Raw genomic sequence first — 27,530 nt, forward strand, 5'->3', positions numbered from 1 at the left:
AAGAGGGAGGAAAGGAAAATATCTTGTGTTACGTTAAAGAAAAAAATGATAGTACTGCTGAATATTTTTGTACAACATAAACGTCTCTCTGCACCACAAGTTTTGTGCCGCAGGTGCCGAACGACATGCTGCCCCTGATGTGTGTGTCGTTGGAGGTGAGCGAGCACGACGGGTCGCTCAGCTTCAGGAACTTGTCGTCAATACCAGGCATGGAGGCTTTTTCCAGGGTCACCGTCATCTTGTTGGGCAAACATTCAACTATGGCCTTGCCTAAATAAAACAACATTTCACATTAACTCCTTAAATGTGACATCTCTCTACATTGACATTTTTTTTGTTACCTCTAGATGGACATTACATTACATTATTATTCCTATTGAAGAAAAAGAAAACACTTTATTATGATTGAAGATGATTTATGTTTAAAGATGTGAACGGATAGAAACAACTCTATACTTCATTAACCACCAATGTCTGTTTCGTTTCATTAATTCATGTCATTTCTCCAGGCCTCACATGATGTGTCATTACGTTTTATACCAGCAGAGGGCGTATGTCAACCAGACATGATTGGATTCACCTGTGTATAGAGGGGTCAAAGGTCACTGAGGTTACCAAACCAATTTTGAGTTCCAATAATAAAATGACAAGGCCCAAACTTTTGCATACCACTGTGTGTTATTGAAAACTTTGGCCAGGTGTTGATTCATTTAACATTATATAGGACAGATTAAGGGAAAGTATTATGTTGATATATAAAAAAATAAATCCAACCTTTATCCTTTAAGTGAAGCAGAGGGACAATGGCAGGTCACCAGCCAACAAACAACACATTCACACCTACTGTCCATTTAGAGTCTTCATTTAACCTGAGCTGCACGTTATAGGTGATAATCAATATATAGATAGTTGGATAGTTGGATATAAACAAACCTTGAAGGATGGATGCTTGGGTCACCAAGACAACAACACACCTCATTTCTGACTGGCTGAGTGACAAAAGTGAGAGAATTATGTTTCAGTGCAAAATTGCAAGATAAATTATATAAATGCTGAAGAATATTACATAATATAATTATACATGCGTTACATGTTCTTAACAACACCCGGTGCAGGAGTTTGATAAATAATTGAGATGAAAATTATAAAAGGCTGTAAAGAATCCAGGGGAAATATCATGTGTTTCTTCCTTCACAGGTGCTGCATAACGGCCAATTCACTATCATATATAATGAAACTGTGAAGAAGTAAATATTATGCAGCACATGTTTCCTGCTCATGCACATGAAAACACTCACTGTTATAAAGATTTTCATTTGATCTTGTGTTGAGCTCTTTGTGAACTTACAATTCATTGCTTTACAATTAGTAGTTCCTCTATTCTGTGACATGTTCCCATTCTTGCACAATTATCAAGTTTGGGAAAGCACAAATGTGTAAAAGTGATAATCAACTGTGGGGAACTAGATGTCCACAGGATTTATTATTGTCTGGAACAAATTGCACAAGAGCTTCTGCCGAGTGTTGGAGAGGAGGGTAAAAGGAGATTTTTTTAATATTCTGAGAACTTCTCTGTGACATTCAAACTGTGTTTCATCTTGGAAGATTACTTAACTTTGTTGTACTTGAGATTCCGCCTCCTGCTCAACTTTTTTCTCTTAACACTCACGTTTCTGTTGTCTCTGCGGTGAAGCAGAAGGGAATTGACCCGTACAGGTGTCGCTTTTGTGGAGTCCACGTCACGGTAAGATCGGCTGTTCCGTGTTCACCGCTTTTGAACTCTTTGCTCATGTTCTGTGGCCCGCTCACCTGGAAGTCGATTATTCTTCGGGGAACAAAGATAAACGTGAAAAAAACAAAACATCTCTTAGTTAACATGAGTAATACATTTTGAGTTGCACATTCGGGGCTTGATAGATAAATAAATACCTGCTGTGATAAGCCTGCGCCTGAGCACGGAGGTTGAATGGCTGCCCCACAGTGGCGTGAAGAACATGCCCGTGTGATGGAGTCCCAGACAAGAACATGGGCTGCACGTGACCCATTTCACATCGTGGTATTGGAGGCAGGACTGAAAACAGAGACAGGAGGCTATAAACTGAGCTGATCTTCTCTCCTCGAAGACAGATATGGTTTGCAGTGAGTCACTGCGTCGTCGTGCATGTAAGGGTGCTGCAACAGGTTTGAGCAAAGCAGGCAAATGCCTCTGACGAGAGATCAGATGAGATTTCATCTGTGTTCTTTACGGTCAATCATCATCAGACGTGTGTTTTGATGGACTACGCGTTAGGATCACTCACTTTCCACAAGGAACTGAAGCTTTACTTTGCAGAGAGGCGGCGAGTTTATGTCCGAAGCGTCGTGGAACACTGACGTTCCATTTGCATAGGTCACTGTGAGGTTTTGGGTGGGAAAGTCCTCCAGCATCAGCTCGAAGACGTGGACGCCAACATCGACTTGACCTGCACTTGTCAGCATGCACTCCTCCTGCAAAGATGTGAAGTTTAATGATGATTCAGGGAAATGTTGTGTTATGCAAAAAATATATTTTGTCATCTAGGTAGAAACAGGGGTCAAAAGTCAAGACTATTCTGTGTTATATATCTACCTATTATATCATTGACGTGCACAATAAAAGACTAATATCTTTAATTTACAAGATACTAAAATTGAATTTTAATTGAATATTCACCAGGTGAAAATGGATTTACCTCGTCCAGAGTGAAGTTTGAGGGAAGTGAAGCTCCGGGGCTGAGGCCGCACCTCACGTCATCGCTGTCTGGATCATGGGCCAGAAGACGAATCCTTGAAAAACAGCTCTGAGGCACTCTGTGTGAAATCACACACACAATTCACAATATAACTATTGTCTTTTTTTCCCCCTAAAGATCAGATTTATTTTAAATGTAAATGTTAATGTAAATACAAATATAATGAAAACATTGTGTGAGGCTTTATAAAATATCATTAATGAGCTGTTACCATGGAAATAACACGATATTACAATACATTTGTCACCTTATTAGCACATTACTACATCGTTGGATATTACATTAGCAATAAGATGGTAGTACAATACTGTCATTTTTAAACTTACTAAAGTGTTTACTTCTTTATTCATTTATTTAAATGATCTCTGTTTTCCATTTGGTAACTAGAGACATTTTGTTTAATAAGGAAACAAAAATTCCTGCGTTTCATTACAAAATATACCTCCCTCCGCTTTACCTGCAGAAATGGAATCATAACAGTTTTGCGGTTGACATTCCAGCGTGAACAGGAAAAGCTTTGCACCTGAGAGACGACACAGTTGTTGTCACAGGACAGCTGTTGAGAGTGTGCGAGTCGGAGCGAGTTCCCAAGTCCAACTCTGCGTGAGTCATCCAGTTTGTTCTCCCGCTGACATTTGGTGCCCAGCAGCAGCCCGAGCCCCTAAATACATACAAAAAATAAAATAACAAAATTCATTGCCCATGTTCAGATATCACCAGGATCTGCTCCTACACAAACATTCACACACACAAAAGCTCTCAAACTCCTGCTTTGTGAAGGTAATAATATTTTCAGTCGCCAATTCTCTTTAATGCCAAACCGATGTTCTATGGGTTGGGTTCAGGGGTGTTTCTAGAGGCTTTGGAGGCCTAGTGTAAAAGGGATCAGGGGGCCTTACATTGGAATGAAATGATGCGAGGTACTGACATTAGTTTGGTGTCATTCCAGTCACATATGTACGAACCCATTTGTTGAATTTAAATGGGGTTTTGCACAAAAATTGTCTGATCATAAGGACACGGAGAGAAAAAGAAATGTCAGTTGTTCTTTATTTTGGTTCAAATATGTTTGAGTTTTATTTTATATTTAATCACATGAATCAAGAGCAACACTTTAACAATTTATTTAAATTATCATTATTATTATTGGTGGTACACTCTTAGAAATAAAAGTGCTAAGTAGAACCATATTTGTCCTCATAGGAGAACCCTTTTTGGCTCCAGGTAGAACCTTTAACCCTTTTGGAGGGTTCCACCAAAAACCATGTTTATTCAGGAAAGAGGTTTTAAAGTTTTCTCTGGATTAAAATGGTTCTTACTGGAACCATTAGTGTTACCAAGAACCCTTGAAAAACCAAATCAGAACCAAATGGTTCCAGGTAGAACCTCAGCCCTTGTAGAAGGACCCTTTTGGAACCCTTATTTTATCTAAAAGTGTTGTAGTATAAAAAGATATATATAATATAATTATATGATATAATTTATATCTAAATTATATATAAAAACAACCACCTGATTGGAAAAAGATTAAATAAATTGGGGGAAAAAATAAATATAATATGGAAATGATATATTCATATTCAAATGTTCGTAGCAAACCAGACTGACTCTATTCTTTCTGTTCTGCACTCAGGATTAAATCTGATTGGGACGAGACAAAATCTCGTAGACTTACTAAACAGACTAAAGTGGCTTAAATGTGATTTTCTGTCCCCACTGTCCAACACTCACACATGAAAACAGGCGTGTGTATATGTGCAGGCCTGGCGTCAAGATTACCTCAGATTAAAGTATGTCTCATTGGTCGAGACAGTGGCTGTCGTGAACCCCTCAGCCTGGCACCACGCGCTCACGTCACCTCTGGCATTCTGGTCCGTCTGCAGGAAACTCGAGCGATCGAACGTCGTGCACGTCGCCCCACTCTCACAGGTGAGGGAGAGCTCATCTGAGCAGCTGCTCCTGCCGCTCTGTCTGTGACTGAAGGACACCTGCAAGGTCACAACAGGTAGAGTACAGTGATGATAAAAATGTCACTTTCAAGTGTAAAAGTTTGTAAAGCGCTATAAAATTTATGACCAAATTACATAAGAGATTATGTGGGGCAGGAAGATGTTCTGTTTGTTATCTCAATACTGAGGACTTTTCTTTTTGGCATTCTTAATAAACCAGCTAATTACACTGTTAATTCTCAATTAAACGTGTTTTAATCTCTGATGAAAGCTTCCTGTCTTTGTCTTTCTCACTTTTGCAATGTGTCGTGACAACTGCAGGCACGCGAACCAACATGACATGAACTGTGTGCGGCACAGATGAGGAAAATGACGGTGATGATAAGAGAAGTGTTTCCGTTCAACATTCTCTCCATGAGCATCATTTTAGTTGAACTGTGTCTCAAAGAGTGTTACATTCTGACAACTGTTCTCTATATATGTTTTATCTGCTGGATAAATATCAAATTAACTGGAAGGTTACAAAAAGTATTATTACAGGCATTCGACATAAAGTTGTAAATAAAGTAAAGCCCTTTACAACAACCCACAGGTGACCAAAGCTCTTTACAAAATAAAAGCCTTACAGACGCAGGGCATTAAAATAAAACAGACAGTAAAAACAAATTCATGAAACGTAAATCAAAGCATGAAAAATATCAATTAAAAGCACACAAGAATTTAAAAAAAGTGAAATAAAAGAATTAAAAAGAATAAAAACTGAACTCAATAATACTGAACTGAACTGATACCAGAGGTACAGATGTTTTTTTAGGCTGCAGGATTACACTCTGATGTTGAAAAACTAAACAATAACTCTCTAAACAGTTGACAGAAGAAATGATCGAAATAAACATGTACAAATTAATTCAATACATGCTTAGTAAACCCAGCTCCATCTGTCATTTTGGCATTTTAATTTAGATTTCCTCACAACCTTCTCATTGGCTCTACATCCCGCCTTCAGTCAAAAGTCAGGGTGTCACGTCCCTCTGTCCATGCACGTACTGTATTTCCTCCTACGTAATGTCGTACCATGTTGATGAGAGCTCCTTCGTTAACTTCACCTCCTTCAGAACTCAGCTGCGAGTATCATCACCAGAACTGCACTGGTTTTCCTGGACTTCAAAATTCTCCCTTTTAAACTATCAAATCTCTGCACAACCTCAGCAGCTCTTTGACCTTAACAAACCCATCGCTCTACTCCGCTTCCCTCAAGTGTAGCTCACAGTCTCTGGAATTCTCTAATTCATCATTAGCCATAGTCAGATTTTTTGCGACAGTCGGCAGTGGAAAATACAAAAAAAAACTTCAACACCTCCATATTTTTCTTCAAAGCAGACACATTTGAAAAATAAACTCTGTATATGTTGACGTAACTTGCTAACAGAACCTATCAAGACAGTAAATTACAGCGCAGATAAGTGTTTTTTTTATAGGGCTAGACTAGATTTCACTGTCAGTTTTACAAAACAATATTTTATTGCTACTACACTGACTTCCTTGACATTGCTGGGGAAAAAAAACAATGCTTGAAATATGTCCATCATTCAGGGAGATTGGTAATTTGCCAGATTAAACTACAAAATGTCTGCCCTAATTCAGAACATTGTTGACTGAGTCTTGAAAAGGAAGAACCTTATTCATGTGAGGAAACCTGATAATTAATATATACTTGTACCTTAACTTTTATCGTTATCTATGCATACATGCTGTTTTTCTGTTCTGTATTAGGGTTAAAAACAACAACAAAAGCAAACAAGTAAAGATTGTGAAAAAGATAACTTCATTTACCGTAACAGTAATGATTGTCTACCAGAGAAGTGAAACTCAGCTCAATGTAAAAAGTGACATTTACAACATCTTCTGCCTTAGAAATGACAGACGCTTACACTGATTCTTAACCCGTGTAGACAAATATAAAAATACAAACTGGATTATTTGTATAAGGTAGAAAATACAAAGCATTTAGGGAAGGTGATGAGAGAATGTCCGTACCCTAAACGTGCCGTCCTTGTTCTTCTTCAGAGGCATGAAACTGACACTGTCTCCATAAAAGCTGACAGCTGATGCTGTCCCCAGCAAAGCCACCAGCAGCAGGGCTGGTGCACTTGGCTCCATGATGTCGTACAAAGTCTACTCGTACACAATCTTGTTCAGTCACTTTGGGTGTCAGAAATAGAGGAGTAGGTGGTTCCATGTAACAGGACTAACCAGATTTGAACTAGATTGCCTCTCCCCTGCTCGCTCGCACTGTTGACAACCTCGGCCTAATTTAACCTGCTGATTACTGTGATACCAACTTGTTTAATTAATTTAAGTGTATTAATACAATTAATATATTTTGCACATGCACACCAATTAGTAATAGTGAAATTGTCCTCTGCATTTAACCCATCCTTATTACACACAAGCTGGCCAAGGCATTGCTCCCTGGGTACAGGTAAGTGCTGCCCACTGCTCCTGCACCAGGGGGAGCGATGCCTTGCTCACCTGCACCTCAGCCCTTGGCCAGTGCTGGGATTGAGGGAATTAGTGAGCGAGCTGATACTCGCAAACTACAACCACAATTAGCTCACAGGGCTTAATAAGGTGTTACATCCTCTGTCCTCGATCCCTGACTTTTCCTGAGGCTATGTTTAGATGGATTTCAGCTGTTTTGGACCTGCATAACCTACAAATGGTTAACCACCATTAAACATGCTGCAATAAAAAAGTTAATTAAAATAAGCAAACCATAAGATACATTAAAAAAACAACAACACTGAGAAACAGAAAACACACTGTACCCGCTGCTGTGGTTTGCTGGGTATCTGGGTATTATCCAAAAAAAAAAATATTAATTATTTTAATTTTGGTTTCTGCTTACAGTCTTCCCAAGGGTTGAGAGTAGTTTCAGACAAGAATGATAAAGTCATAATCGAAGGATTAGCAACGACTTTCAAATATCGCCACATTTGGTTCGCGCGAGGAGCCGTAGTGACGTCAGATACTGGAAATCGTCAGAGTGGCAAGATGGCTGCCGAACCAAACAAGACTGAAATCCTTACCATTTTCAAAAGATTAAGGTCTATTCCCACGAACAAGGTCAGTAAACAAGTCATGTCGTGTGTTGGTTGTTCGCCGATTGGCACATTCTGTTCTGGTAGAGGCCATTAGCGTGGCTTGCTAACTGTGTTCTACCTAGGCCCGTCTACATGGTCGAACGGCTAATCCGGGCTAGCGGCTGCTAGCCTGCCGGTAAAGCAGGCAAACATAAAGGCCACGTATACGTTTCGTGTTTGCCGAGGTGGGCAACCACCGACTTCAGCTACACCGCACTTTGGAGATAAAAGGAGAAAATAAGAAACTTAAATAACATTACATATGTTAAGAAATAGGACACGTGTGTGTTCGCATACACATTTAAAGATGAAGCTTTGAAGCCAGGAGGTAACAGCTGACGGGGTTGTTTGTCACAGAGCCATGTTGTTAGATGGATTTACATTCAAAATACACTGTAATCTTCATATTTGAAGATTTGTCATTGATGAATATGTCTCTCTTTTTTTAACTCTAAGTCTGCCCTATGTACATGGTCTCATGGCATGCGAATTAAACTGGCAGCTTCACCTGGGCCCTGGCTCCATACAGAACAGGGGTATTAATGTAGAATTTAAACGTAGAGGTCCAGATGGAGAACACTTCCTAGTGCCAACGTCCAGGTCATACATTATTTGCGGCTCGAATGAATGTAAAACTTCCACTAATCCATGTATTACTCCAGTTAATTGCATTAACATTACTGTAATTAATACAGTAATCCTTATGTCATGGTATCATATATAATGTAACTTAAATGATTGTGTCCCTGCTGAGGTACGAGCAGGGCTGAGCTGCAAAACAGTTTATTACAGTGAAGTACATGGTGAAAGTGTTTTTCACCCTTTGCTGTAATTGTTTTGTGTGGGTAGTAGTAAGTAATGGTCAGTTGTAATGTGTATGTCTTTGTTATTCCTTGAGCATTGTGTGACATTGCTAATGGAGCTGCTAAGGCAAAAGATGCAAGAACAATCTTAGACATTTGTTCAATGATAAAAGTATTTGTCTCGTCATCTCTCTCAATTACCATTCTGATTAGATGCACTTAAATGTCAAACTGTAGTCCCAAAAACAATAGCTTTATGATGTTTTTTATTTTGTACAGGCATGTTTTGACTGTGCAGCAAAAAACCCCAGCTGGTCCAGCATTCCCTATGGTGTGTTCTTGTGCATCGATTGCTCAGGCATTCACCGCTCTCTGGGAGTGCATCTCAGCTTCATCAGGTAGGCTTGTTAACAACTATTTTTAAAATGACCTTTCACCGTTTTCATTGTGCATATTTATTTGACATTTCAATGAGCAGTTGATTTGCCTTTGCAAAAGCATGTGTGTAAGTTTAATAACCAGATACACACTGAATGCATTTTGGTGGAGGAATGCTTTGTGTGTGTGCACTGACTTCTTTTGACTTCTTTTTCTAATGCTTCTGGGGGACAACACATTGTGCTCAAGAATGTGGCCACTTGCATCCCAAATATTTCTAAATGTGGATTTTGTGATTACATCTGAAGACATTGTGTGTTCACATCTGAAGACACAAAGATGAAACCCTTTGTGATACTCTTTGTGTCAAGTGTGGTACAGCCCAACTTAGTCACATGTATCTATACTTTTGTTGTCTTCAATATTTTTACATAGATGCATAAAGAATGCATAAATACATAAAACAAAAATATGAGGGAATCAATAAACGTGTGCATCATGGCACCTAAATTGTAATCAAATAGAATTTTGAGGTACCTAGAACTTCCATCACTAAACACCTGCTAGTGTCAATATTTAGTTCAACTTTAAACATGTGATATCCTATGTGGTCATGTGTACTCTTTGTGAATGCTGGCTTTCCGTGTTCTTCCATCCTTTTCACCTTAGATCCACTGAGTTAGACTCCAACTGGAACTGGTTCCAGCTGAGATGTATGCAGGTTGGGGGCAATGCCAATGCGGTACGTCACTGGAGATAAAAAAAAAAAGGGAAATTCATGAGACTAGTCTTATTAGCAGTGTGTAGTGTAAGTACCTGTAATTGATAAACCCCTTCTCCTCTTACCTAAAGACGGCGTTCTTCCGGCAGCATGGTTGCTCTACAAATGACACCAATGCCAAGTATAATAGTCGTGCAGCTCAGTTGTACAGGGAGAAGATCCGTCAGCAAGCGAATGCTGCCTTGTCCAAATATGGCACAGATGTGAGTATCAATGAAGTGGAAACAGTGGTCAAGTGATTATCAGTTCTGTGTCAGCAGATCTTTGTCAATAGTCCAAAGGGTGTGTGTTAATTATCACACAACATGAATTACTGCTGCTGTTTATTTCCATAAGAATAACCAACACTTGTTTGTTGTCATTGTAGCTGTGGATTGACACTTCCGCAGGAGGAACCCCTGTACTTACTGAGAAAAAGGAGGCAGATTTTTTTGCTGAACATACACAGGTTTGTTTTACTTTTATATCAAATGAGTCAGGAGGAGGGTTTCCTGTCTGACAGCTCAGAGTGAAGTTTGCATTAAAACACACCAGGATTTCCCCATTTAGTGTTGTTCAGGGATGCAGCAGAGCTCTGTTTCCATTAAAACATTGCACTAATTAAAAAAAATAACAGTGCCTGAAATGACAAAATGTATTGTGATACTGGGATGCATTATGCAGCATAACTATATTTAAGGGGAGCATAGAGAATAACTATAAGAGACAAATAATTATAATAACAAAATACACATTTTTGCCTAAAAATTGCATATAATATATGACAACAATGAAAATAAACTATAACATGAAATAAGGTGATATTTAACATGCTTGTGTTTTTTTTAACATTTGATTGGGTTTTTTGCATTGATGTTTCTTTTCACTGACCTGATTAGTATATGTTGGTACTGATAGATCTGTCTTGAGCTAAAATTCTCTGGCCTAGCATCAAACAAATCACACTTGCAATACATTTACAGTTGTGTTTCACCTCATTTAAACTGAATGATATATTTTTTAACATTTTCAGCTTGAAGGTGACTGGAACATGGCTCCGCTCTCTAAGCCAGAGCAGAATGGAGCTGCCATCACCCCCCGGCTGACAGACTCAACATCCAAAATCCAGGATAATAACCGTCAGTAAAAAAAAAATGTTTTTATTAATTTGAACCTCAGTCTGTGAAAACGGGAGAATCATATCATCTGTCTCTTAGTAAATATGTGTTGTACTTTGTCGTCTTTGGCATGAGGAACTTTCCAATTTCATATGTTTTTGCTGCTCTCTCTTTTGTCTGTAATGTCACACTTTGGACTGTACATAAACCCAGTCCAAACCACAGAATACATTTTGGGAAATTAATCTTTTTTTGCTTGATATCTTTGATCTGTTGTTTTTTTTCCCCTAGAGCTGGAGGAAGGGCCAAGCATCGATGGTCTGAGCATATCACCTAAAGCCTCTATTGGTAAGAGAACAATTCATTGTTTTGTTGGCAGAATGATTCAAACTCTGTGGGGAAACCAAGAGCAAATCCTGCGTTGTTATTTTAAGAATATTTTCAGAAAAAGGTTCCCAGTTGTAAATGGTGGCTGTCAATCACAATGCAAGACAAAGTCGACAAGGTGTGTGACAGGAGAGGAAAGTGTTTAGTGAAAATATTTTTGTCCATTTTTGTTGCTGGATATAAGTGTTGAATGGCAGACTATAAATCGGGATTAAGGCTTCCTTCTTTGCTACTCAGAGCCAGCGCCAGAGATTCTAGTTCTCTACAAAATACTATCCTGAATGACTGTAGCTATATGGTCAGTACAGTGACTGACTATATATCTCACTCCTTTCTGATTTTTGTTTTCAGTCTATGCATGACCAACAAGTGTCAGATGTACAAAACCCTCATAGATCAAAGAGGCATCAGTTGTTTTTCACATTGAAAAGAGGTTTCTGATTCTTTAATTTGCGTCTTCACACGGTCACCTTTTTTTTATACATATATTTGTGTCTTGAAAACATCTGAAGCATGTAATTAATGTAGCTAATGATTTTTTTTCATGCTGATTATTCACTCAATTATCAACAATAAAATAAATAGTGATTTACTGTGACTCACAAAAGATAAACAAAGATTAATTTATAAAGAATTTTATGAAGTAGCCCTTTATTTGTTTATTTATAAAGAACATTATTATTATTATTATTATTATTATAATAAGTCATTGTATGTTTGTGGATGAAGAGTGTGGTGACTGGTTTGTCTTGTCCTCTAGAGGACTCCATGCGTCTGTCACCACAGGAGGTACAGACATCTCGAGGTGATAAGTGTAACAATAGAGGTTGATGTTTGTTTTGGGTGATGTTCAGTCGCATGGCGTTGACGCTTCACTCACACTCACAGCCGCTGTCTGTTCTCTTGTTTCCACTAATCATGCAATAGAAGTGATGCGGGTTACTATACCTGATTATTATGAGATGTTTTAGTGTAAAAACAAGTTTCTCTTGATAGGATGGCATACTAATCTCACGCAGGAGGTGTTGAACAAAGCAAATGCGTCATGCCAAACAAAGAAGAGTTACTGTTAGTCTGTCACATTCCTGCAGCTCATCGTGTCTAGATAAGGGGGGTGGGACAAAATTTTGCTATATCATTCTATAGAAGTTAACGCTGATGTCAGTGAAATCCTGTAGTTCAAGCATGTTTTAAAATATCACTATATTCTGTCCACTATCATTAGAGTGTTTCCTAATGATGTGTGTCTCATGAGCTGTCTTCATATTACCTGACATTGTCTGGAGAGGCCATACGTGACAGCGACAATGACCTTTTAGACATTCACTGGAATGTCTCCTGTCAGCTGTCAAATCTCATGTAAGCAGCTGTTGCAGCAGGAGAAGCTCTGGATATTTAACAGTGAGCTACTTGGTCAGTGTCAGGGGTCTTACCACTGAATCTACGTTAGCCCAAACCTCACAAAGAGGTGTTAATGCGGGCCATGTATTGCATATTGTATCATAAGTTACCTTACGATTCTCAGAGTTAGTCTGAATAACTTTGAAGGGAACATGTGAACACGGTTGCTTCATAACCAGAGAGAGAACAACTGATTCTAATAATAGTATTTGTCAAAACATGTTGTGTAATATCCTTTTCTTCTTCATCCTTGACTTGCAGTGTCATCAAAGCTTTCATCTCCCTGTCACGCAGAACATTGTCATTGTAGCAGCAAAAATAGTTCTTTTCACGGGGGTTGACCAGACATTGACAGCAACCCCCTCCACTCTAATTCCAGCTAGTAACAACCCCACACATACACAGACATGCATCTATAGACTTCTCATGCAGAGCAGATCTGTCTCACACCAAAAGATATCCAGTCAATGATACTGCATGTTTAGGTTGCTGAACAGGACAGGTTTTAAAGAAGCAGTTCTGTTCAGCCAACAGTAATTCAGACAATACAGTGAATAGGTTAAAACAACAGTTTTAAATTCTGTACATGCCCTGGCTTCATCCTTAACAGAGTGCCAAGCTTGGTGTGCGTAATGGTTTGTTGTCTCGCTCTTTTGTTTTAACAATAAAATCTCAACACAAGGTTGCTTTTGAGTTGTTGAGCTGGTTTGTTTATCTTTCCTTGATTTCAGGTCCAATTAAAACTTTTGTTTAAATTCTAAACACATTTTTACTTTTCTCACAGATGTGAAAACTTCCATCATTGGAAAAAAGAAGCCCATGACTTCCAAAAAAGGGGTAAGTCAATGAGGTAATGACATTTCTTACAGTGCACCACCAGCTCTGTGAATCAGCTTCAGACACGCAGTCGATGAGACCAAGCTACGCATGGAAAACATTTCTTAGCCATCGAAGGCTCATCTAATAAAATCCAACCCTGCTTAAAGGTGAAATAAGTAGTTTATAGTGACATCTAGAGGAGAGGCTGAAATTTACAACGAACTGCTCCTCTGCTCACCCCCTCCCTTCCCTGAGCGCTACGGTATCCTCAGCCGGTCAACCGCGTCCTCGTCGTCTTTCTCCGTGTCAGCAGATGAGGTTCTAGTATTTATTCAGACAACGAGAGGGAGGGGGAGAGGACGAGGGACAGCTCTTCGTGGCCACGGTAGAGCTGCCGCGAGGGAGAGGGCGAGCTACCGCAGCCGTAGCAGACTTCCGCTACAAGTAAAGCGACGCTTAATTTGTTCTCTCTGGGTTGTCTATACAGGCTCCAGTAGAAACATGGCGTCTCGCTGCTAACAGTGACCATGTTATTTTACATGACTTTTTGAAACACTACGAAAATGAAACAAAAACTATTATACAGTGACTAGACAATGCAGGAGCACATAATATGTATAAAAAAGTGGATTTTGGGTTATATAAACCCATAAATACTACACAGTGTGCCGTTAAGTCTATGCTGATTTTTACAGACATAATCACAGGCCAATTGAATGGCTTTTATGATTTGTCACTCATACTTGAGACTAACAACATTCTCCACTCTGCAGCTTGGTGTGAAGAAAGGTCTTGGTGCACAGAAGGTGAGCAGCAAGAGTTTTTCTGAGGTGGAGAAACAGGCACAAGTGGCTGAGAAGCTCAGAGAGGAGCAGGCTGTTGAGGCAAAGAAACAGGCTGATGATTCAATGTAAGATTCACTTTACTTTATTACCAGTCTGCTTTTGTTTCCTCTGAAGTTAGTCCGTGTGGGATTTGCCATGACTTAATTTGACTGTTGCAGTGTGGCTTCGATGCGCTTGGCTTACAAAGAGCTTGAGATCGACAGGAAGATGGAAGAGAAGAAGCTTCAGAACCTGGAGGGAAAAAAGAGGGAGCAGGCCGAGAGGCTGGGCATGGGCTTTGGAAACAGAAGGTAAAGATACAACACAGACGTTAGGTTGTCATGAGATCAATGTACTGGAAAACTACAGCTTGAAAGATAGAACTTTACAACATGCAAGTATCTCTAAATGTATGTGTTTGTACTTTCTCTTTCAGTGTTGTGTCTCACTCGGTGATGTCAGAGATGCAGTTGATTGAGCAGGAAACTCCTGTGGGAGCAAAGTCCTCCACTCGCTCCAAACTCGACATGTTTGATGAACCCGGCTTCACCTCAGGACCGCCAAAGTAAAAAAGTCACTTCCTCCATTTGTCATTTCACATTTAATGAATGTTCTTAAACTGACTCTCATGTAATTGGTGTTTCAGGTACAAGGACAACCCATTCACAGTGGGAGATAGTTTTGGGTCCCGGTGGGATACCGAGGGAGGCTCTGCCTCCTTTACCACATCCTGGGCTCTGGAGAAGGAGGAGCCCAAAGAGGAGGTCACCATCTCCAGTATTCAGCCAATCGGAGAGAGGTATGCACACAGATGTTCACGTACGCTCACACTCGTGTATTCTGCACCTGGTACAGTTCTCATGTGTGGTCTTGTGTGTGATTCAGACTTCCCAGCAGAAGGAAAGCTGAGGTGTCTGCTCCGGTTTCGGAGTCGAGCGAGGCCAGGCAGAAGTTTGCCAATGCAAAGGCGATCTCTTCTGACATGTTTTTTGGTCGGGAAACCACTGCTGAGGTCAGGAAATGCACCAGAACATCCTCACCCTGATAAATAAAATCTCAGTCACTGTTTGATTAAAGTGTAAAATTGTTTAATGGAGCTGTGCTTTGTTTTCACATCAATATCGAATCTCCACTTTTCTCAGTATGACGCAAAGACGAGACTGGACTCCATGTCTGCAAGCTCCTCCATCAGTTCAGCTGACCTGTTTGGAGATGGCAGTGACCCTAAAGGTGTGAGATGAAGAAACTAAAAAGTGATAAGATGTGATGAGTAATTTTTGTAAGTGTTTTATGACGTAGTGACCTCAGTGGCAGCACCGACTGCCTTGTTCTTGATCCCAGTTCTCCCTGTGAAACATGATGGGCTGACAGTGAGGACAGAACGACCCAACTGATTTTAGCCACTTGACATAAGGCTCTTCAAAAAAGATCTTCACCTCTTACAAGTGTATGATAACTTAAGGATATGTTCACCACTTAGTGTTGAACAGGTGGACTGGAAACTCTCGTTTATAAACCACCCACTGTCCATGCCAAAGGCAAAATCAGTTTTTAGCTAGCAGGGACACAAGTTGCTGGTCCACTGCTGCCTCATTAAGTACGTTTGTCAGAGGATTTCACCCATTTTTACTCCTTAAATGTCCTTAAACTTGGATCTTACAGTTGAGTCCGTATCACTGTTGCCTGGTTTAGTTTGAATTCTGCTGCTAAAACTGAAAATATTTTTCTGACCGTAGGACTTGACCCCTTGTCTTTTGGTTCTCAGGGAGAGCTGCAGGCTTTGACAACATGCTCCCCGCCGGCCCGGACATTGCACAGTTCAAACAGGGAGTGAAGACTGTTGCAGGCAAGATGGCCGTCCTCGCCAATGGCGTCATGAACACGATCCAGGTGAGATTTCAGCAGAAACTGCTTCTTTGCTGAGCTAATGTGGTTTCTCAATTTTCAATTGTCGAAACTATTGGTCAGTGGAGGCAAAGAACCACTGGGTGGAGATTGTAGTGTTTTTGTGTTGTTTTTTTTTTTCTCATGCGCATTTGTTTCTCAGGATCGTTACGGCTCGTACTGATGGAGACGAGTGCCAGCCTGTGGGAAGACGAAGTAACTTAACACCTGTGTAGAGCCGACCAGCCTCCTGATGGATGACTCATGTTTGGACGCATGAGACGTGGCTGAGATGAGGAGAGGAGAGGATTGCATGAGGAACAGAAACCGTCTTTTCATCCACCCCTCTTTTAGAGACACCTTCACAGGAGTGAGACAGTATTTTCTCTTCTCATTAGCAGACTCTTGTTTTTATTTTCATAAAGAAGAATTTTGTTGTAAAATACTTTTTTGGTCTTAAGAGTTTCAAAAGTTAATTCTTCTCTATTTTATTTCCTTCTACATGAAATCAAAGTGTTTTTGATTTATTCTATGAAATATTTCACACTCATGTTTTGTTTTTATCGTGATATTAAAAGTATATATTTTCAGCTTGTAGTGTTAATCGGAACCAGAGTCGGTGACGTTTGATTCACTTTGTAATTTACTTTAGTGCTGATGACCAGCTATCGTCTCTCTCTGGGAGCTGGGAGCTCTGTGCTTGTGTCTGGATGAAACTGATTGTGAACACTGGGGCATCAGATAAATGATGCCATAACCCCTGTGGTTATTTATCAAGTATCTTTAGAAAAGCAGTTAATGCAGGGAGTACAGGGTGAAAATCAGTGCGCTACCTCTGGTTTGGCTTGTGGAGGTGATCAACCACATTCAGACATCAGGCAGATCATCGGTCCCAGCTCATTAACACTGGCAGTTTTACTATGCATTTCTCCGTTTTAAACCTTTAAAGACATTTTTCACTTCTAATATTCTTGTGGTTGAATCTGAAGTCTGCCCCCATTGCATCTAATCTGTGGCGGCTGCCTTTTTTTATTAACCTCACAGCTTTTATTTTGGAAAGCTGGCATTCTCAGTATTTGAAAAAGCACTCTCTCCCCCCATAGATATAAAAAATAATCTGAAGACCCTTCACGTTTCGACTATAAACTGTTGTATTATAAAGTAATCAATTCTTTTACATGACAAAATGGAAATTCATAATTTGAAAAGATGATGTGCAAAAATTACAATTCTAAATTACAATTTAGATTACAATCCCACTAATCCCACAGTACCTCACAGACTCTTCTGTCTTTCTGCTGTATGTGCCCACTGCTCCGCAGACTTCAGATTCAGCATCTGGAAACTGTAATTTTCTTTAAAACATCACAGGTTCATTTCCTCCTGTGTTTCAGACCCACCATCACATCTGAATTACCAGAGCAAAGGATGAAATGTTCAATTATTTATTTGTAAGCAACAAAAAGAAACCTATTCAGTATGTTAAAAATAAAGATTCATAAACCTCTGCTGTGTTTCAGTCACTGACTACACACACACCCACAGATTATGTTTTAAAGCAGTTAGACAAACATACTTATAGGTTGTATATTCACTTTCTGTTATTACACCCTTTTAAGTGTTACAAACTGGACCTTTAAATCAGTTTTTCGGTCACGAATTTGTACTTCTTGAATTTGGAATTTTCAGGTGCAGAACAATTTTCCATCGCTAAACTGAAATACATGTATGTTGTAAAACGAGGAGTTTTTATGAGATGCTAAGATGCATTTCCTGTTGTCTCTCATTGGAGAAATAGTATCATTCAACAAACCAGTCTTTAGTAGCGTCAGAAAAAAATACTTGAGACCACGGCAATGTCTGCTGTTGATCTCAGGTAGGCGCTGTTTCGCAGCGTGTTATCTTGATTGCTGTAGTGTCATGGCAGCTGTATGGTTTCTTTTTTCACAGACGCTCCAAAAAAAAAAAATCAGTTTTCAAATCCACCGGAAGCTTTTATCCCCAGGTGTAGAAGTAGATCTTCTGCCAGCTGGGAAGGTAGTCCATCAGAGGGCCTGAGGACACAAAGACATCAGGGTGTGAAGAAGAGTTTCTGTTTGCATACTCGTCACATGTCGTAGCTTAAGTGTGAAACTTTTCAATATAAATTAAAAAAAAAGTGTTACATTGGAACCATTGTGAAATGAGTTGTATTTGTAAAGTAACACAAGACTGATGCGACTGACGGAGGGGAGGCGGAAGCATAACGGCTGCGCTAGTAAAGTGAGACAGCAGTGGGAATTTAGGTTAAGGACTTATCCGCAGTTCTCTGAAACACAAGTGAGGTTGGAATATGGACCCAAGAGTCGTCCTGTCTAAAAGTTCTGCAGACTCGTGTGAGGAGTGGGGGGAGAGTTACTGTACACACTGGAGCTTTAAATTCTGTTCATCACGTTTGACTTTTCTTGCCAGTATCATATTCAGCCATGTTATTTTTATTTGTTTATAACACTACGTTATCTCCTGCTTCGTATTGTGATGATCACTACAGCCATGTCATGAATACTTACTTGCAACCAGTCCAACCCCTGGAATGTGATTGGCCAGGAGTCTCAGCAGGAAGAGAATCTTTTCTCTGCAGGTAAACAAACATGATCGTGATTATTAAAAGCACTAACACCTGTTCCCCCTTTTCTTTTTTTTCTTTCTTTTATGTCATGAGACATTTCTAACTGAGACCCGTCACTGAAACTGGCATGGACCGTTTACCCGACCGGTCGCAGAATAAATGGTTAATCTGAAATTCAACTGCCGATGAAAATTTGATTTCATAGAGCGACACAAACAACAAACGTACTCTGAGAACTTGTCGTAGAAAGGTGAGCGTAGCAGGTAGTACAGCAGGAGGAACCTCCTCCTCCTCATCTCAGCTCTCTCCCATCGGTTCTGAAATTTTGCGTCATTGAGAACTGCAAAGCTGGAGGGAACGAGAACAAAATTAAACATCCATACTGTGTTAATGACTCATTATTTTCTGTGTGTTCTGTGGGCGCAGCTTTGACCAGAGTGTGGACAGGAAGGTGTGGGATTTAGCGGCTGCATCAGTTGCAGAGTAGACTCACGACACAGGATTGTTTTCTTTTTGTCCACAGGTAATTGTATTCATTGATTGACTGATAAAACTAATCATTGAGTCAAGATTAAAATGTCTCAATTGTATTTCCGGGGCGAGAAAAAAAGGAAAATGTGACAACAAAGTTTCTTATCTTTGCTTCTTTCTTAAATCAACAGCTAGACCGGGACTTGCTTACAATGCTTTTGTCGCCATGGGTAAATTCTTCAAAAAGTTTCATGCTTGTGGTGTCCCCGTCAGGCTTCACAGCATCTTTTGTTTGTCTATCACTCCCATTCCAAGTATGTTAGGAATGCCTCCAAACAATTCAACGACAGACGGAGGCCATTTTGAAAGTCAAGGGACACTCGGCGACTTCAGCGGGAAAAAAAAAGATGACCCGATCCAATCTAATATTCGTATCAGATATGAGCCACAGACGGCTCCAAATTCAGACCAGATTTATAGGCTGATATTTTTGTTTATCATAAATACAGCACACAAATATGCAGGCTAATTCTGCATACACAACAAGAAAACACCATCTATCTACGTTAGTTGTTTAATTGCAGTCACATGTAACTCAGTTCGCATAATGCCAACAACAACAAGCACTATTCAACAATAAGCACTATTCAACAATGACAATATACAAGAACAACAGTCACCAAACAGCTCTGACAGTTTCAGTTCTATACAAAGGCCAAAAAAGGACCTTTGTGACTCCACTGAAACCTTTTAGTTTATTATTATTTAGTCTTTGAGTCAAACTAATTTTTGTTTAGTTAAGTTTTAACTAAATTTGAAAAGATTCTGTCAAGACGTCCTTGAGACTTCGAGCTACAACTGGCTCTGATGTGAAAGCATCAGTGTCAATCCTCAGGGACCGTACCCATGTTCCCCAGGTCCTATGTTCCCCGCTTTGTATGTGACCGGGGAACATAGGACCCTTTCTCTAACCTTAACCCTAACCCTACCCTTTTTCAAAAAAAGGGTCCTATGTTCCCCTGTCACATACAAAGTGGGGAACATGGGACCTTTTTTGGAAAAACGGGGAACATAGGACCCGGGGAACATAGGTACGACCCCCAATCCCTAATACAGGTACTGGATTCAGACTGGATCACTGGAACACTAATACTTGCTCTCTCTAAAAACATGGCGGACAGCAGGGATAAAGTGATATTGGCCACTTAATGAAAGACTCACCAAGTAAAAATTGACCAAGTCCATAGAGGAAACCGTGTATTGCTAGTTCAAGACGTTTCCCTGCTCCAACACACCTGTTTCAAGTGGTTAGCTCGTTAGCTAACACTGCAGAAGCCTGATAACGACCCGTTTATTTGAATCAGGTGTGTTGGAGCAGGGAAACATGCAAACCAGGCTTGAGGAACGAGGACACAGGAGCTGTTGGTTTCCACTGCCTTGTTAAAGGTAAGTTCTTTCTCCTGTTACACCTGTCCACACTTACTGAACTGCACTGTAATGTTTGTTGGAAACGCAGTTTAAGTGTCATTTTAGCTGAGTCATGTTTAGGCTGTTAATTTCTTCTTTTTGGGAGAAAAATATTTGTTACAGAGTTGGAGAATTCTGTTTTTGAAATGACTCGCAAGTTCATAAATGTTCACAAATCACTGCATAGGACTAATATCGTATCGGTATCGGTAGATACTGGAGTTTGTGATATCGGTATCGGACACAAACGCGCCATCTCTAGTCAATACCTCGCACAACCACGCTTCAGCAAACGTGAACTATCCCTTTTTTTAAAGGACAAAGAAAACAAGACAAAGACAAAGTTTGTTCACCTGGAAAGTTCCAGGGCTCCAGAGATGAGCCACGGCTTCCACGACTGTTTGCCACAGAATCCAAGGCAGAGCACTGCAGGTTTGCTTTGAGGAAACATGTGACAAAGCTACAGCATTATGTTTCTGTTGCATATATAAAATAAAATATTGGTGTCATTTCAAAACTCCATGTAAGTCTGTGTTTTTACCTAATAGCCCAAACCCTGTCTTTCCAAGCGTGTGTTGAAGAAAGGGTGGGGATAACAATATTGTTTGTGTGATTTTTTATTTTTTTTTCAATGAGTCGGTCTAATATGGGCAAATATGCCGCACCAGACAGAGGAGTGTGTTTAATGCCAGAACTTTCTCCTAATCCTACCCTACAGACAAAAACTGTCAAAAGCTAATTTGTCCACCTGATAATATTAAGACTGTACAACTATTTTCATTTATCGCAGAGAGGAAACAGAACTACTAAGACATACAAACTTGCCTTGTTATTTCACAAAGCATGTACTGAGCCTCTCTGCTGCTCTCAAACTGTATTTATTGTTTCTATTGTGCAATGTGTATTCACAGCTTTAACTTACCACAGTATTACTTTTATTTCAATTTCATTCTGATAGTTTTTATTCACATTATTTTTGAGTCCTACATGTCTAATGCTGATCTGTGTTGCTGTGTCTTGAGCTTTTTTCTTTCTCTCACTCTCTCTCTTTTTCAGTTTGAAGCATATCAAATTTATTACTTCACCCAACAGAGTGGGAGTGGAGTATTGTTTTTGGTGGCCCTGTTTGTTTGTGCTTCCACACATGCACTTGCCAATGTGACCAACAGAGGCGGCCAGAGGGAACATAAATAAAGTAAATGGATTGTTGCGATTGAAAGATACGGTGTAGGAGAGGCCGTCCGATGTACACAGACTCCGCGAGCGTCGCCTGGAGGCTGAGCTGTGTTGGTTTGTTGTGGAGCATCTCCTTCAAACTGCTGTGCTTCTTCTTCTTCTTCTGATGACTGGGTGCTGCCCACAGCCGGGCCTGCAGGGCTGGAACTGACCAATCACAGAGACATGCATCGTAAACAAGGTGAAGACACTGCATCACCAAATACATCAATAACAAACACCATTTTGAATGTGTGACATCCTACTTCTAAAGAGTATTTACAAATCCTGTGCTGAATCAGTGATCATCATCATTTTAAATGCTTAATGATAAATAGATAAAGCACATACAATAATAATTGGTGAATTTTCTTTTTTTGTTTATTTCTCTTTTAAATGGTGCCACGTTTAGAAGGAAAATATAATCGAGTATATTTTTTTTTTCATGGGTAACGCCCATGAAAAACTTGCCAAATCTTCTCTGTCGTTGCCAAACAGCTTATTCTACTATTGGCTCTGGTTTGGTGTAGTTTATTAGATTGAATGATTGAAGTCTGAAGAATCTATTTTGGCACTTTATAATGAATGATTTTCATTATTCACAGTAATAGGAGATGGGAAAATGTGGTTTTACACAATCAAAATGTGGACACCACCAAACCCCGTCTGCGGCAGTGTGCCACTGACACGCAGCACTGCAGGAATTTCTGAGGCACCACGTGAGTATGAACGTGCAGAGAATTAAAGACTGTAACCTAAGACGGGTCACATTATTCATTCAGCTGAAACGAGATTAAATCACAATCTTTTTGCGTTTCTGGGAAGCAGGCTTTTAAAACCAGATATTTCCGTGTTCACAGCAAACAAAAACAATCGCACAGAAGCTCAAATGACTATCATTTTCGCTTAAAATGGCTTAAATCCTCTACAATGACAACAAATTAAAAAGTAATTCTCAGTTACCGTTGCCCAATGGCCGAATGACGCGCCCTGACCTCTGACCCACAAAACTGGTGTCGTCTTCCTGCTCCCCATCACCTTCGTCTGTGAAAGAGAGGAGAACAAACAGGATGTGAGAACGTTTAAACAAACAGTCATTGTTGAGAACTTCTGTTGCACTCTTTTGAAGTGTGGTTTTAAGGAGGTACTTAAGGATAGAAAATATCTTATAATTAGCTGACCAGGCTTTGTGTGTTCCCGTAAAGCAAAAAGCACATTGTTAAGATATTATGCATTTGACCAGCCTTTGGTTAAGTGGCTTCAGGTTTCTATTCTATTTTATTCTATTCTAAAATAGTTGTTTCCTGGTGTCCCTGCTGGAAAGGTTAGGTCATTAAGGCCAACAAAAGAACTCTTGAATCTTGCTGACCTTCACTACCAAGGTCTGCCCCTCTGTCCAGGGGAATTATTGGAGGTGAGGTCTGGATACCGGATTTGTACCAAAGAAGAAGAACAAGTCGAAAAACTGTCCTGATGAATGTAAGAACAGAATTAGGTGAGAGGGAGGGAAACAGAAGATCGTGTCACAGAGACCACAAAGCATTTTGTTATTAATCGATGGAAACCTATGTTTCTTTTAAACATTAAAGTGATTGTTCAGCTTTTTGAAGTGTGGTTGTATGAGGAAGTGACTGCGCCATTCTCACCTACCGCTGTTGACAACAAAAGGATTACCGAATAAATGTTATGCTTAAGTCTACGATATGACTAACTCAAGGATATGACTAACTAAAGGAGAAGCAGGAATGTTTCCATGCAGACATAGTAGTAGATATACTGACACCTATTGACGTATTGCTGTAATAATATTTGCGTATGCTGCTTTCCAGAATAAATGAATTTTGTTGCATTCCCACAGAAAAAGCAGCCTGAAATTTGGTGAAATAATTATTGCAAATCAAAATTGTGGAAAAAATCAACATAATCTCATTCTGTTCATCATTATCTGTGGTACATTTAGGCAAATTACTGACTCGTCAATTTTAAGCTGATGGTCTGCTGCTGCATTCGATATATTATTCAACCATACTTCAAACAACTCTAAAATCAGATAATTACCTGAATATAATACCAAACAAAAACTAGGCTGCTGTGTGTTGCACATGAAATATTGTAGATATTTAAAACACTATTTTTGTGATTGGCACTTCAGGGCCACAGCACGTGTGTGATTGTTTTGTTTTAAAACCATGGATATGAAAGTGCTGATGTAACACTCTCTGCTCTTTTTATGGGTTATTTTCCAAACTAAAATTCCATTTTAGACTCTTCTGGAGGTCACTTCACACGAGTTTTGAAGCATACTTAAAAATCTGAATGAGTGCGATCACCAGCCAGCGCCCAACTTCACCCCACAGCTTTGTGGCTCCCATCTCCAGGAAAACCTCCACAGATTCCAACACAGAGAGCCAGGTGAGGAGTCTCTGCTGAGAGAGCGTCTGGAAAAACACAGAAACGGGAACAGCAGTGAGTTGTATAACTTTCTCTCACACATTTATTCTTTCAGACTGAAATTAAAATTATTTGTAAAGATTTCTCTGCTGATTGTTCCTGTTGATGAAACGTATTGTTACTCCAGCTCACTCATCTTTTCCACTCATTAATAACATTTTACTGACATGCTGTTGAGAAAAAAAAATAAAGTGATGTCTCGGCACTCGGTAACTTCTGATCAGACCATTTTACTTTTACTGCAAAAAAGCACTCTGAGCGAACTCAATTAATTGACCAATTACTAACCTTTATCTACATCTGCTGCAACATTACAATATGCAAACAATAATGTTCATTTCAATACAGAAGAGACTAAATGAGCTCAAGGCACAGGGAACTAAGTGAAGCAGTAAGGCTTGATTTCACTGATTCAGCAATAGGGATGTGAATCTTTGGGTGGCTCACGATTCGATTCATACAGTTCTCGGTTCAAAATTGTATACAATGCATAGTGTGTTAAGGCAAATTATGGCATCAAAACAATACAGTTTGTATAAGATAATGTGATCACACAAAAGGCAAACGAGACAAAAGTTAACATTTATTCATTCCAAACAAATAAAAACTTACTTGCTGTACCAAAAAATAACTTAACTTTTTATCGTTTTTTAAAGTTTTTGAATCGATTCAGAATCGTGGATGATTAGAATTGCGATTCCTATGTGAATGTAAATATTTTCCCCCACCCCCATTCAGCAAGTATTCATTTTGTTGTGAGTTAAATGTGAGATAACGGGAGAAACCATCGAGTGTTGCTCACCTCGGGGAGGGAACATCTCAGGCTTTTGCGCAGTATACTGTCATTGAACAGTACAAGGAGGTTTGAGGCAGAGTACACTGGAGAAGACAAAGTGACAAAGAATAGGTTCATTCAGTCTGAGCAGTGCAACATGTACTGTATAAGAAAAAAATTATTTTAGCCACTTAGCAGAAGGCTTATGAATCAAATTGATGTAAACTTCAGTCTATAATGTCTTTAGGGAATGTTTGCTGCTTAATTGCACATTAGACGGGCTTTTCCTACAGGAAACTTGGTTATACAATGTAAACTAATCACTCTTCCACTGCGAGGTCCACAGAGAAAATCTATGATTTTACATCAAAGCACACAGGCACTGCTGATGCACTACAACTCATCAGTAAGTTCAAGTGAGCTATTTTGTGATTTTGGTGTTTCCTCCTTTTGGATTTACCTAAAAAACACAAAGTAGCAGTAGAACAGCAGTTCCTGTGTCGTTGCAAGATATAAGTGCTAATTTCCAATGACAAAAGACTGTCGTAACAATGTGTTAAAGCTGCAGACATATTTTTAAGATATGGATTCGAGCTGAAGCTGGTATAGATTCTATCAAAACAACCTTTTTTTAAAAAAAAAGTAAGAGCAAACATTCATGTCTCAAGGTGGTTACCAGCACAGTGGGTGCACACAGTACAGTAAATGCCAGCTACACAACCACACATGGGAAACCCCCGATCTATCTATCAATTTAATGTTGATCAGACAAGGCAGCACCATGTAATCTGACATGTGGCCTACGAGTGTAGGGTTAGGGTAAACCCAAAGTGAGTAATTGTCACTTGTGTTTCGATTAGAAAATGATATGTATTCATGTCTGAGAGGAATAGGTCAGTCATGGATGTTCCATCCATGCAGAAATCATTGGCAGCTAAGTTGTTTATCAAACCAGTGGTGTACTGAACATTCGCCCTCACTTACCCAGTTCAGATATTTCATGGGAATCAGCAAATCGCCCTGCAAATCAGGAAAAAGAGAAAGGGCTCAGGATACGGACGGAATATTAACATTAGGGCAGTGAACATGTTCTGTTTTGGTGCGTGCGAACAAGTTGTAAGAAAATACTACATACAAACATTTTACTAAATATCTGATCTGTTATGCAACAGGACAACAATTCAAAGAACTGAAAGATCTCTATCATGGACTACGTCATCGAATAATTGAGGGTTTAAGTTTTTCATTTAAAATCAAATGTAACAGTGTAAGACTAACAAACTGTCCCGGGTGTACCCTGCCTTTTGCCCTGGGTCAGGTGGGATTGGCTCCAGCCCCCTTACACCTAATGGATGTAAATATGCAATAACTAATTATTAGGAAATAAGATATTTAGACATGTTTCAGTTGCATTTACTTTTTTTCTCTTGAAGAATCATTGACATTTCATTTGGAAAAAAATATTTAGATATACATATTAACAATTAAAGAACAGGGCTACAACAACCAATTGATTACTAACTGAACTAGATTAATTGCCACTTAACACTGTAATAGTTGATTCATCACTTTGAGTGAGGTTTGTATAATGTGAAAAATATGTTCTGTGATTTAAAATTCCCAAATGTGAATTTGCTCTGGTTTTATCAATCATCGAATAAAAGCATAAGGCTTGGAGCTCCATCATACCTGTAGGTCTAGTTATTATTATTCTGTATAAATCATGGGTCATGGGCCGTTTGCATGCGTTGACCCGGTTTGGTTAGGATTTTACAAAACTACTAACCAACCACAAGGAAGATACGTAATCACCCGTCTCCCTTCACATAAAACCACTTAAAGGAGCACTGTTTGAAGCCCAATTATACCTTCTTGCAAGTCTTGTTAAGTCGAATGATGTCAACTTACGCGTACACACTGAAAACTGAGTTTTTACACGACCTCTAAGCGGACTAGCGTTTAATCGCTTTATCATAAACATAAGTTAAATGTCCTTTGACTGACCTGCGATCAGATATGAGAGGGTCCGCACAGTACTCTCTATCTGCGCTGTAGCACCTGGGTTGCTCCTGACGTAGTCTGTGTAACGCTCATAAAACCGGTTCAGTTTGTCGATGTGCTCTTTAATAAAAGACATGTCCGCTCCAATTTAGCGCTCACTTGGAAATAAACGCCTCATTTACTCGAATCCCTGACTTAATAAGTTTACAAACTGTTTACTCCCTGCTCTGACAAGCGCAAAGTACACAAACCCCCGCGCTTCCGGTAACACTTGCCGTCACTTATTTATGTCCCCCCGTGCGCTC

At 39.6% G+C, this 27,530-nt stretch overlaps 2 protein-coding genes across 2 annotated transcripts; one reads left to right on the forward strand and one right to left on the reverse strand.

The window, feature by feature from the left end:
- Positions 1-7,773: 7,773 nt before the first annotated feature.
- Positions 7,774-17,712, forward strand: arfgap2 (ADP-ribosylation factor GTPase activating protein 2). Its single transcript, XM_083900526.1, has 17 exons — positions 7,774-7,846; positions 8,946-9,064; positions 9,714-9,786; positions 9,897-10,028; positions 10,193-10,273; positions 10,838-10,943; positions 11,214-11,270; positions 12,070-12,114; positions 13,495-13,547; positions 14,303-14,439; positions 14,533-14,664; positions 14,790-14,918; positions 15,000-15,152; positions 15,239-15,365; positions 15,496-15,583; positions 16,119-16,243; positions 16,401-17,712. The coding sequence occupies exons 1-17, from the start codon at positions 7,775-7,777 to the stop codon at positions 16,419-16,421; spliced, it is 1,650 nt and encodes a 549-aa protein (XP_083756652.1). The 5' UTR covers position 7,774; the 3' UTR covers positions 16,422-17,712.
- A 115-nt stretch (positions 17,713-17,827) lies between these two features.
- pex16 (peroxisomal biogenesis factor 16) lies at positions 17,828-27,465 on the reverse strand. The gene is made up of 11 exons (XM_083900949.1): positions 27,229-27,465; positions 26,209-26,244; positions 25,252-25,328; positions 24,303-24,436; positions 23,368-23,468; positions 22,962-23,042; positions 22,008-22,166; positions 21,137-21,209; positions 19,074-19,193; positions 18,787-18,851; positions 17,828-18,291 (listed from the first exon to the last, which is right to left on the reverse strand). Exons 1-11 carry the CDS (start codon positions 27,359-27,361, stop codon positions 18,233-18,235), a joined length of 1,038 nt encoding a protein of 345 aa, XP_083757075.1. The 5' UTR covers positions 27,362-27,465; the 3' UTR covers positions 17,828-18,232.
- Between the last annotated feature and the right edge of the window lie 65 nt (positions 27,466-27,530).

The sequence above is a fragment of the Microchirus variegatus genome (genome assembly GCF_963457635.1).
Source record: "Microchirus variegatus genome assembly, chromosome: 14".
Classification (NCBI taxonomy): domain Eukaryota; kingdom Metazoa; phylum Chordata; class Actinopteri; order Pleuronectiformes; family Soleidae; genus Microchirus; species Microchirus variegatus.